This window comes from Mobula hypostoma, chromosome 9 (assembly GCF_963921235.1).
Source record: "Mobula hypostoma chromosome 9, sMobHyp1.1, whole genome shotgun sequence".
Lineage (NCBI taxonomy): Eukaryota > Metazoa > Chordata > Chondrichthyes > Myliobatiformes > Myliobatidae > Mobula > Mobula hypostoma.
This window is the reverse complement of record NC_086105.1, coordinates 99,695,764-99,709,212: the sequence shown is the minus strand read 5'-3', so window position 1 is coordinate 99,709,212 and position 13,449 is coordinate 99,695,764. Positions and strand designations below refer to the sequence as shown.

At 36.6% G+C, this 13,449-nt stretch overlaps 1 protein-coding gene across 4 annotated transcripts in view; it reads left to right on the top strand.

The window, feature by feature from the left end:
• unkl (unk like zinc finger) overlaps window positions 1-12,667 on the top strand; it is a 152,846-nt gene extending 140,179 nt beyond the window's left edge. For all 4 annotated transcript variants that reach the window (XM_063058762.1, XM_063058761.1, XM_063058763.1 and 1 more), the window contains 3 exons: window positions 2,378-2,580; window positions 3,295-3,552; window positions 5,654-12,667. In XM_063058762.1, coding sequence (XP_062914832.1) covers window positions 2,378-2,580; window positions 3,295-3,552; window positions 5,654-5,809 — 617 coding nt within the window. In that variant the 3' untranslated portion in view covers window positions 5,810-12,667. The remainder of the gene's footprint in view (window positions 1-2,377; window positions 2,581-3,294; window positions 3,553-5,653) is intronic.
• The last annotated feature ends 782 nt before the right edge of the window (window positions 12,668-13,449 follow it).

The window sequence follows — 13,449 nt, the reverse complement described above, 5'->3', positions numbered from 1 at the left end:
AATTCAGGTTACTACCATATTCACTGTAATGTTGATTAGCTGAACAAGCTCAAGGAGCCAAATACCTCACTAATGCTACGAAACTGATTGTTTTATATGCACTTTGTTATCCAGGGGTAATCAGATTGTGAATTCCTGCCTTTTTTATGTGGAGAAAGTGATTGCAGTGAAACCAGTGAATTCCTGCCTGAAGACTTCTATTCTCTGACACTGATTTGTCTTCTACTTTGCCATCTACATCACTGTATAAATTTACTTCTTGATCCATGTCTCTCACCTGCATAATACTCATGCACCTTTAGAAGACTTGCTGTTCTTTTTATGTTAACTTGTGCTTTTTTCCATGTTCTCCAATTGCCCTCATTTTCCTTTATACCTCCTCTCATCTTGTATTCAGCCCAGTTCTCACTTGAATTCTTCATCTGATATCTGTCACACACATTTCTTCTGTTTTTAATTATCTATAAAATGAGAGTTCTGGCTTTGGTTCCCCGTCTTTCACTTTTGTGTGAATGTAAGTAACCTCTTCTTGAGACATCTCTTTGAAAGGTCTCATTGTTCCATTACAATTTTAGCTGCCAGTCCACTCTGCCAAGATTCCCCCTCATTCTGTTGTTAGACCTCTTCCAATTAAGTTCTGATTTAGATTGGTAATGGAAAGGGGGAGCGAATAATCCACATCTTTGATATTCTCCACAGTTTCATGATCCTCTTGGCTCACTTCATTCCCTGGAAGGAGATCCATTAATGCATTCTTCCTCATTGGGTTAAAAAAGTATTGATCAAGGAAGTTCGTCTGAACAGATTTCAGAAATTCTTCTCCCTCATACTCTAATGTGGTAATTGAAGGTTTGCATGCACACTTCTCTAATTGCTCTGGAGATTTCCTTCAGCCCACTCTCACCTTTTGGTGTTTACAGAATAATCCCAATTGCTTGATAATGCTGTCCTTTTTAATTTGTCCTTTATTTCCTCAAGAACAACTTTTCTCTCTTTTACCATTATTTTCTCTCTTATACCATCTAGATTTATAAAATATTCAATTCTTTTCTCTTTCCAACCATGTTCTGTTATTGTTGTAACATCACATATCTCACATCTATTTGTGCCTGCAGCTCACCTGCGTGTTTCACCATACTTTGCATTTACAGTATACATTGTACATGCTTTCTGAACTCATGATCGTCATTCTCTTAGCCCCGCTTCATTTACTACTTCATACTCTTGTGCCAACTGCCACCTCCACTCCCTTATGTCACATGTTCCTCAGTTCCTTCTGGAAACTGGTACCAGTTTTCTACCAATTTTTGGTGGAAACTTTCTCTCAAATTTGATTACCATCGTGAATACTCCAGCCAAATTGCATTGGGTCTAGGGAGAGCCAAGGCACAATAACTAGATGAAGGAGCACAAATTGAGGATGGAGTTCTAGGTGAGGGGATGGAGAGGGAATAGAAAGGGCATGACACTGGGTTGGGACATTAATAGTACAAAGAAGCATAATGCCTTGATATAAAGAAATTAGCTAAATAAGTATCAAGAGCAGAGTAGAAAATTAAATGCTGGAAGTTGCCACTTCCATGTTGATTTCAAAGTCAAAGTAAACTTATTATCAAAGTACATGCATGTCACCATTTATAACCTCGATTTATTTTCTTGTGTGTATACTCAATATATCTGTAATAGAATAATAGCCATAGTAGAATCAGTGAAAGACCACACCAATTTGGGCATTCATCTGGTGGCAAAAGACACAAACTGCAAATACAAAAAGAAAGAAATAATAAATAAGCAATAAATATCAAGAACATGAGATGAAGAGTCCTTGAAAGCAAATCCATAGATTGTAGGAACACCTCACTGATGGGGCAAGTGAAGTTGAGTGAAGTTATCCCCTTTGGTTCAAGAGCCTAATAGTTGAGGGGTAATAACTATTCCTGAACCTGGTGGTGTGAGTACTGATGCTCCTGTGCCTTCTAGATGGCAGCAGTGAGAAGAGAGCATGTCCTGGGTGGTGGAGGTCCCTGATGGATGCTGCTTTGTTGCAACAATGCTTCAAGTAGATGTGCTCAATGGAGGGGTTCACCTGTGATGGACTACTTTTTGGTAGGATTTTCAGTTCAACGGTATCAGTGTTTCTATACCAGGTTGTGATGCTGCCAGTCAGTATACTCTCCACTACACATCTGTAGAAGTTTGTCATAGATTTAGATGTCATGCTAAATCTTCCTAAGAAAGTAGAGGTACTGCCATGCTTCCTTTGCTTTTAAGGCCAGATTTTGTGGATGATAGGCCACAAGTATCAGAATCTGATTTTTTTTTTTCCCATGCTTGCTCAATGAATTGTGCACTTTAATATCTGTTTTCCTTCCATTAGGTTTGAATGGTGTTTCTGGAAGTATCTGGGATCACTTTGTTAGTGGTAATTTCTCTCCCAGTCCATCCCCTGTATTCAGTAGTAGTGCCACAACGACCACTGCTGGCTCTAGTAACAATGAGCTTGCCAGAGTGCGGAGAGAACTTGAGGAGGCAAAGCGCAAGATAAAACAGTGGGAAGACTCTTGGCAACAAGTGAAACAGGTGGGTGTGAAGGAGGTGGATGTAACTTTTAAATATTTCTTTAACTTTCTAATGCTCACCTCCCACCAGTTAGTGCAGATATGCTACAAATTACTAGAAAGTATGAATCATTTGATATATTTGCAAGGAATTGGAGTAGTATTAAAAGAAGGATCTGAGGTTCTACACTTATTAATAGATGTTTAGTTTGCCAGAAAGTTAGTAAGAGAATGTTGAAATCCCACCGGGGTGAGATGGTGGCAAGAGGTTTGCATGGGCTTTATATGAGTTGTGTTTTTTCATTCTTGTTTGTTTATTTGTTAAGTTCCAGTTTATTTTCAGTGTGTGCCATTGCTATTACATGAAACAAACTACATATAGTGAACTAATGTTTGGTATCTGTTATAACAAATCGTGTAACTAAATGATTATATACTGAACTGAACCACATTCACTGGTGTCATCACAATAGAAATAGACTTCACTTTAGTGTAGCTCCAAGTGTAGATTGTTATTGCTTTGCTTCAGCCAATTATTTTATTAGCACAATATAGCTTCCTTCAATCCCAGATTGAATGGAATGATCATTAATTGGTGTTGGGTTCTGAATGCAGCATCTCTTTTTTAAAAAAAAGAGTTCTGATGGAGTTGCTCATTTACTTTTGAGAATGAATTAATGTCCATAACAGTAGTCATTCTTCCTCTGCTTGTTTTATGATTTGTTTCTGTTGTTAGGCATGTGATGCATGGCAAAAGGAAGCTCAGGAGGCCAAAGAAAGGGCAAAAGTGGCTGATACAGAACGGCAAGTAGTAATACAACAGAAGGAAGAAGTGGATAAACAGCTAAAAAAGCTTCAGGAGGATTTTGATGCTTTATGTCGTTCTCCAAACTTTCTCCTCCTTAGAAACTATGGGGATATAGACAAGCTTCCTTTACCAAAGTTACATTCTATACAAGGCCAATTGCGTGCAGATTTGGACCTTGTAGATGGGGTGAGTTGGAATTTGTTTACGGTGTTGAAAATAGAGGCATGTATACATTGAAAAAATACTATACAGTTCTTATCCACTCTCCTATTTTGAAACCTCTATTGCATTATTTACTTAAGTAAGCATGCATTACCCACTGTATGACTTAACCTCTACGTAATAGGAAGCAATTAGTTTCATTGCTTATCTGGTTGAATTGACTGATTTCAATTCACCATGTCACTTCTAGAATATAGCTCTCCTTTCTGCTTTCCAGTTGATGTTGTTTGTGTGTGTGAAGTTTTACCCACAGATTGAATTATATTTGCACAAGTAATGTAAACTTGGCTTTGAAGAACTAAATGATGGCTGACTATATTGAGTGTTGGCACTCTCAGAGGCCAACTTCATTGTATTCTGCTATATAACAAAACCTTGGAAATTACTTGCCTCAGCCCTCGTGATCAGAGAGTGGAGCCTGAGGAATAAAATAATTTTATTTTGAGTATCATGAACTGGAAACTATCTGTTATTTGCCCAGACCTTTAGGCCAGGAGGTTCCATTAATAGGGCTGTGCTATTTTGCTTGAAGGTGGGGAAAAGGGACTGACAGATACAGAGCTTGTACTAAACTAGAATATTTCTTGCCCAGCAGTGGTCATAGATGCATGTTACAAACGACCATAAGATATAGGAGCAGAAATAGGCCATTTGGCCCATTGAGTCTACTCTGCCATTCAATCATGGGCTGATCCAATTCTTATCTATCTCTGCCTTAAATGCACCCATTGGCTTGGCCTCCACAGCCACTTGTGGCAACAAATTCCAGATTTACCACCCTCTGACTAAAGTAATTTCTCCACATCTCTGTTCTAAATGGACATCCTTCAACCCTGAATTTGTGGCCTCATGTCCTAGAATGCCCTACCATGGGAAATAACTCTGCCATATCTAATCTGTTCAGGCCTTTTAACATTCAGAATATTTCTATAAGATCCCCTTCATTCTCCTGAACTCCAGAGAATACAGCCCAAGAGCTGCCAGACGTTCCTCATACGGTAACCCTTTCATTCCTTTCATTCTTGTAATCATTCTCATGAACCTTCACTTAACCCTCTCCAATGTCAGTATATCCTTTCTGAAATAAGGAGCCCAAAACTGCACACAGTACTCCATGTGGTCTCATGAGTGCCTTATAGAGCTTCAACATCACATCCCAGCTCTTACATTCTATACCTCTAGACATTGCAATCGCCGCCTTCACCACTGATTCAACCTGCAGGTTAACCTTTAGGGTATCCTGCTCAAGGACTCCCAAGTTCCTTTGCATCTTTGCGTTCTGAATTCTCTCCCCATCTAAATAATAGTCTGCCCGTTTATTTCTTCCACCAAAGTATACATACACTTTCCAGCATTGTATTTCATTTGCCACTTTGCCCATTCCCCTAAACTCTCTAAGTCTCTCTGCAGGCTCTCTCTTTTTCCTCAACACTTCCCGCTGCTCCACCTATCTGTGTATCATTGGCAAATTTAGCCACAAATCCATTAATCCCATAGTCCAAGTTATTGACATACATAGTAAAAAGCAGTGGTCCCAACACTGACCCCTGTGAAACTCCACTGGGAACTGGCAGTCAGCCAAAATAGGATCCCTTTATTCCCACTCTGTTTTCTGCTGATCAGCCAATGTTCCACCCATGCTAGTAACTTCCCTGTAATTCCACGGGCTCTTACCTTGCTAAGCAGCTTCGTGTGCGACACCTTGTCAAAGGCCTTCTGAAAATCCAAGTCCACCACATCTACTGCATCTCCTTTGTCCAGCCTGCTTGTAATTTCCTCAAGAAATTGCGGTAGGTTAGTCAGGCAGGATTTTCCTTTCAGGAGACCATGCTGACTTTGGCCTATCTTGTCATGTGCCTCGAGATTCTCTGTAATCTCATCCCTAACAGTCAATTCTAACAACTTCATAACCACTGATGTCAGACTAACAGTTCAATAGTTTTTGTAACCTCTCATAAAAAGCCTTTATGTAATCTCTACAAATTAAAAAAAATGTACATAATGTTATAAACTTGGCAAAGAAATTACTATGTTCAGATCACAATATTTTTTTCATTCAATACAGGTAATATATCAGCTCCAGTCGAAGAAATGCATTGTATGCCAGGAACGTGACCGTTCTATATTACTCCAGCCTTGCCAGCATTATGTCCTCTGTGAGCACTGTGCACCTAACAAAATTGAATGTCCCTATTGTAAAACTAAAGTAATGAACTGGTGATGAATATATTCTAGGTACAGGGACTAGCCTTTTGAAGAACGACTACACTATTCTAACAAATCAAAGCTGTAGTGCCCCCTCATGTTGGAAATATTTTATATTACGCAGTGAGTACATCCTACCCTACAAAATACAGCATTCGTCTCTAATTTTTAAAAAAATGCATATAGCTCTTTCCACTAGGAAAGCTTGCTATATGCATCTTGGTAAACCTGTTATTCACAGTAACTCCTTCGGTATTTTGTTAAGCACGTTTAGCTATACAGTTTGCTTTAGTCTGACCGTGCTTCATAGACAGTGTTGCTGCATTTCCATCACTTCTAAGTTTACAACTGGACTCTACCGCATGCATTCAGAAATGCAATTGAAGTAAACTGTAGGCACTTCAGATACCAAGTTCTAGTGTAGGATTGACTTGCTGTGTATTTCCAATGAATACTGCATGCAGAGCACTGCAGCTTTAGCATTTTTATGTTCTAGTATTTTACATATAAAATTTAAAAAGGAAAAAAAAGACTAGGTTATGTGAAGAGGTTTAATTTCCTGTAAAGCACTTTGTTAACCTGGGTATTTTTTTTCATTTAGAAGATATAATAAATTGCTTTCAAGCTGCTTTGTAGTTTTTTTTCAGAATATGTGATGATATAAAGCTTTGTATGTGTACTGTGAAACCTATTAATAGATATTTGGTATTCCAATTCTTACTGTTAAATTATAGTACAGTGAACATTGTTAGATTTCCTATTCTAATTAAGTACAATTATAAATATTAGTATTGTGCAACTTGCTAGGATTTTTACATTTTTCAATTTATAAATTAAATGCAAACTTTTAATGCTTAAAAGGATAACCAGCAGCAGTTTCATAAAGGCACATATGCTAAACTAAGCAAACAAATAGTCTGAAGACAAGTTTGCTATTTTATATAATAAAATGAACTAGTCTTTTTTTTGTTTTTCTTTTCTCCAAAGTAAGCTGCATTGACCAGCTTGTGGTTGGAGATTTTGTAGCTAGCATCATGAAAATTTTTAATGAGTTTTTTTTTCCTCCTCTGTTGGTGCAACTCCTAGCCTTTTAAGTATTTTAAATAACTATCTAATTTCTGGCCACTGTTACCAAGTGCCTTCTGCCTTGCCTAAACCTGAATTGCAATGACAACTTTTGTCAGACAGGCAAAGGTACTTTGTGAAATCTTTGCACTGATTATATATACAGATTTATACTTAAATATATAATTAATGCAAAACCACAGACCAGCTTTCTCTTAATAGAACAGAGGTAAGGTGCATAAAATTCAGGATAAAACCATACTGATTGTGGATGTTGAAATTTCCACCACTTGTTCCGTCTGATTTCTGAGTATACTTACAGGAGGGCTAAGACCTATCCTCTCTTTCATATTGGTCACTTGATTGAACAGCATTGTATGTACAAGTTGTAATTAAGAATGGAAAAAAACTGACCTATTACTGTGTTGATTTAAATTATTTGTCTTCACTTCTTGTCATTCTGTATTAGAAGTCCATTAATAATATTGCCAACAAAGTGCTCAAAGAAACCTATAGTAACATATACTTTAAATCCTGAGTGAATGGATCATAAAGTGTTGTTGACCATTAATTTTAAAATTTGAGATCTTTTTAAGACTTGCATATTGTTTAGCCCCATGTGTAAATGTAGAGGAGTCCAAGTCCTTATTGGAACATCCTTGAAACAAGTAACTGAGGAAGTGGCTGGTTTGATAGAACCTAATCATTACAGTTATGGATTTGACATTACAACCAACCTTACTAGTTAAGCTTCCACCAAAACAGCGTGTTTGGAAGAAATCTGAACTAAGGCAGCTGAACTAAATTTTAATTGTTTACAGTAACATGTAATCAGGAAAACTTTGAAATTCCCATTCTATGTATAATTAATAAATTTGAAGTCTTTAAAGTATCAATGACATTAAATATTGGATTAACTTATCCAAGCCAAAACCTCAAAAGCACCCAGAATTAATGTCCTTGAATTTATGTGTATACTTCTCTTTCGATGATGGGTCCATTATTGATTGAAAGTCTAAATGACTATAACTCTGTGTAGTACAGTAAACTAAATGCAGTGGTTAAGGACCAATTTCATGAAACACACTGCCACTAACCTTTAAATATATTTGTAGTTATGCAGTAAACTGAGGAACTTGTGTCCTGGTACACTGTGGATTTAGAGACTGTTTTCATCATGTCATTGGGTGGGTAATTTTCCACCTCTGATTAAAATTCTATGCACATCAGTATAAATTTTGCAACTGAGTTGAACTTGCTTCTAGAGTAGAGGTTCCCAACCTTTCTTTTCGTCATGGACCCCAGATTGGAAACCCCTGTCCTGGAGTAATACAAATTTTACCATGTGAAATTCATTTGTTTCACCCACCCACCAAATCTCAATGTCTCCCTATCCTCCACTATTGCTGAACTGTGTGCACAAACCAAACAAGCTCTTTGCACTTTGGTGAAGTGTTATAATGGACTTCTGGATCACATGTAGTCTTTGCCAAAGAACTTCTCTGTATAGCAATTTATTATCTGTAGTTTTAACAAGACATGTATATACTAAACGGTAGCTTGTTATAGGCAGAATTGCTGAAACAGTGACCAAAATTAGAAATTTTAATTCTGTATCATGTTCTCAATAAGGGAAAAAAAATTCCAATTTTTGTATAAAAATGAAACTTATTACATGAAATGCTCTTTGATCACAGATTGCTAACATTTCTTTAAAAGAATGTGGATTGTGTTGAGTTCAGCAGCTACTAAGTAAACTATTGGGGGAAAATAGCAACTTTACATAAGCAGTCAACAATTCAAGGTTTACTTTCATGTATTCAAGATTATTGTGAAGAAAACTTTTGCTTGGTATTTGTTGTTTTTTCCAAAAGAAATAGTGGCCATATGCATCAATGCTTAATTAAACTGCTTAGAAGAATTTTGTAGGTTTTTTTTGTATTGAAACATGTTAATGGTTAAACCTATTACATATTATTGCTTGTGCACTACTGTTGGCATTCATGAGGAACTATGTAACTAAATTCGTTCATTACTGCATGTACTGTACTCTGCCATCATTATGATAGAAAACCAATGACCCCATTTATTTTCACTTCGTGTGCTGAATGTGCGCCATTGACTGACGTGCAGTATTCATTATACATTTAAGTATTCACTCTCTTTTCATAAACTAGCAATTTGGCCAGTATCTAGTAATTGGAAGGAAACAGTATGGTAGGAAAAAAAGAGTTGATATAAATCAGTATTAAGAATTTCTGTTGCATTAAAGCAAGATTATTAGTCAACTTTAGAGTATCGCAGCAGTTAGCGTGATGTTATTACAGCTTGGGGTATCGGAGTTCAATCCCAGTAACCCCTGTATGGAGTTTGTACGTTCTGCCTGTGGAATGCATGGGTTTTCTCCAGTTGCTCTGCTTTCCTGCCACAGTCCAAAGACGTACTGGCTAGTAAGTTAATTGGCCATTGTAAATTGTCCCGTGATTAGGTGAGGGTTAAATCAGGGGCTACTGGGCGGTGCATCTCAAAGGGCTTATTCTATGCTGTATCTCTAAATAAATACATTTGACAAGGCAATTTCTTAACTGCTTTCTTCAAGTACTTGCCTATTAGCTGCCCAGGCCAAAGACTTATAAAGGTAACAGAAATACCAGATTGCCTGTAGTTTTATTGGTGTCCTCCCTCTTCGGCTTTGTGGGTCAGTACTTGTTCAGAAAGCCCAATCAACTTAATTTCCTTAATTGATATGTTGTAAAATTATATATTCAGCCCAAGCTAAGATTATCATCCAGATTTTCATGAGCTAGCTGTCACTATTCTCATTGGATCTTGTTAGTCCTAACTAACCTTTTTTTTTGTTCTTTGCACAACATCAGTGCTGTACCAAAGCTTGTACATCACTGCAGCAATGAACCGTTTGATCACTCATTCACTGTCTTAAACCTAGATAGCATGAGATTAACTTTTTCCTTTTTTTCTCCCTGATCTGTCAGTTATAAATTATAAAATACTTTGGAGGTGCTGAGTGACCTGGCCTAGTAAACCACTGCCTCACAACACCAGCTGAGCATTTACCCTCTGAAGCCCCACTACTTAGCATTATTGTGACTTTTGTACAAGAAAGAACTCAATGAACTCCAATTTTAAAAAAATGAAATGCAAAGTTGAAGTTGCAGAGCACTTAATAAGAAACATTAAACCCTGAACACAAAATGTCCTAAATATTTGCAGTGAATTAATGTTTGATTCTTTTTCTGTAGTTCCTTCCATTTGCTGAGTGATAGTGGGAAAATGTATATATTAAATGTAAGTTTTCTTTGACCTGCACACTTTGTGCTATATATTAAGTATGAAGTATGCGCAGAAGTAACCTGTGGAAGAAATGGTTAGCATTAATGGTGCCAAACTGGTAGAAAAGTGTAAATGGTCAACAAAGAGCATTTTAAAAAGTAACCTACAGTGCCAAAACTGCCTTAAGAGCCACTCAAACATTAAATGCTGAATACTATGCCCCATCCTCAAGGAACCAATTGTATAGAAAAAATTGTCCAACTATATTACAAAAATATATCAAAAGATAAACATTTACATTATCTAATGTGTTTTATAGTTAACAGACTTGAGTTTTGGGTTCGGTCAGTTAAGATTAGGAAGGTGGTACAGTTACATGCAGTGTGATAACGAATAAATTGCTGAAATTCCCATAGTGAGTAGCTTGTCAGGGTTGAAATAAATCTTTCCCAGGTATGTGAAGTCACTGAATGTGTGTTGGTATACAAACTATTTCCCCCATATAACGGTTAACCGCATTGCCCAGTGGTTCCGAAATAGAATTCTGCACCAGCTTGACGTATTTAAAAATTGTGAAATGCAGGGTTTAAGAATCTAGTGCTTGGGAGATGGGATTAGGTGGGTTTGCACTTTTTCAACCACCACAAACATGATGGGCTGAAAGAACTTGTCATTTATTTTATGAATCCATCTCCATCGCTATTTTTAAAGAATTGTATCAATCCCACTTAGAGATAGTTCAGTGAGATATCGGCTAACTGATGTGATTTGTCAGTGATACTTTAAGCAGTCTGAATTTATTCTATTGAGCCAGGAAGGATAATGTTAACAATTCCTGAATTCTATCCAGTGCCTGTGCCCTTTGATTCAATAGGTACATTCTTTTGTGGCTGAACCTTTTTCTATTAATTATTTCCCTCTTAATGAGGATGGGAGTAGTGCAGTTCCTTGTCATACTCTGATTACCCCTTTTGGAGAATTAATTAGCTGTGTTTATGGTCTTCCCCAATTGCCCGTAGCAGAAGTGCAGCATTTTAGTATATGAATAAACTTGTATCCTCCAGCAAGTGATAACTTTGTTGCACATCAGTAGGTGTGTTTTAAGGCTCATTTATTGTAATACATGCTTGAGTATAGAAATAGCTTGTTGCCATGTCAATAAAATGTAATCCTGTGGCTATTGCAGTAATGCCTATTTTCTGCAAGGTTTGTAGAATTAATTAAATTGTAATAACTAATTAAGTTTATAACATAATTTGCTCCACTTCACAATTGGTCCATGCTATAGAAAATCACCATGGGCAACAGTAATCAAAGACGAACAAGTTAAGCAACAACAAATAGTTAATCTTGGTTATTGTAACTTTTTACTGCCAGAATTGTTCATGGAAACAAATTGGATTCATTATATAATAGCCCATAATTGACGGGTGGTAGATGTGCTGAGATGGCCAATTACTGAGACTAGCCTTCATCTTTTACCTGACGATAATTCCATTGATGTAAATGTACAGAGTAAAAGTATTTTCAGTCTTAAGATCTTAACTTTGCTGTAAAAATTTAATTTTTTAATGGAATTAGTTTCTATGTGAACACACTTTCAGAATATTTATATGCAAGTTCCTCAGCCTGGGAAGAGCAATGAAATGGGAGGGAAAAAAACTCGTATTTTCTCAGGGTTTAAAGGAACAATCTGTAAACCATTCTGTAGCAGTTAAGCTGCATTTATAGATCTGTTTATTTTGAAAGCTCTTTGAATGGGGTTATTGTTATGACCAGGGCAGCAGGCATGATGGACTGTTGGAAAAATCCAGCAGCTATGTATTTGTGCTAGTTTCTGTGCACATCACCATTTCACTTCAAATGAAATACCCAACTGCCCCCTTTATCTTTTTTTGCTTTAATCCAATCATAATTATGTATGCCGCTTGCATTTTTTTTTAAATCAGAAGGCATACAGGACTGACCAATCTAAAACTTTGCATGAATAGAAAACAGCTAAACCAGTAAATAGTTGCTTCAGATCTGCAACAAACTAATTTAGCCACCTTGTTCTCATGAAAATTTGACATTCAATTACATAAGGTGCAAGAATTCAATTACATTACTGGCGAAATGTATTACATTAGTAACATATCCCTGACTCTGTGATTTATGTATTGATGTGGAATAGCTCATATCTTAACTAGTGTCTAAATATTACTGAAATATTGTCTTGGTATATTAATTTTGTGTGGTCAAAACAAGACCTTAATTGAATATTATTGGAATTTTTCATTTTGTGTATTAATTTATGGAAGCCTGTTGTATGCAGTCTAGGTGAGTGTACACAAACAATGGCGATCTGAATGGAATGTTCTTACAGAAGGTATTTATAAATGCATAATCATTTTACTCTAGTTCATTGTTTAAATTGTTAACACTTGTTAAGATTTTTACACTATAGCATTTATGCAGTGGTTTACAGAATTCATGGAATTATTTTTATTATCAATATGGGAATTAAAATAATTTTTGATCCTCAGTGTGTTATTATTCATTGCTTCTCTCCTCCCAGACTACTATCATTCTTAAGGATTTAAAAATGAAGAGATAAATTGAGTATGACTAATCTTAATTCACTGGTCTTAGCTAAATTTGTGCCTTGAAACTTCGGAGCCAGGTGATCCCCAAATCTAATTTGGAAATTTGCAGTAGTGGGTGATTGAGTAACCTGTTCCAATCTGGTTGTTGCAAACGAAACTAAGTTTATTTGGGATTACAGAAAGGGAATAACACTTGAAAATTTCTCTTGTGCCAAGTGCCTTAATTTGTGATTAGGCTACAAGTATGGAGTGTGCTCTTTGAACTTAGTTTAATGCCTAATCACCCCGATATATTCAGTAAACTATTCACTGTGCTCCTCTAACGGAATAGAGTTAGCCATGGGGAGAAAATAAATGTTAAGTTTTGGTGTAAACTGGGCCATGATGGTGCTATTTGGGATTTTTTTTCATGCCCACCAGTATTTAATAAATGAGCCTTTCTACTATTGACAATACATTTAAAAACTTTGTTCTGGATTCCAAATTTAAGCCACATGCTGTGCATTTGACATGGTAGAAGCATCAGAGTGGTCAACGGCACAGAAGGACAAAAATAATTAGTATCTATCACAAAAGCTTTCTTGCTTTCAGCTATTTCTTTAGTTCCATTTTTGGTGCCAGTTTCTAATTTTAGGTTATAAATTCTGGATCATGTCCTGCTGTGTTATGAAACCATCACTTTTGATCCATATTGTCCGCTTCCAAGCTCCTGCCA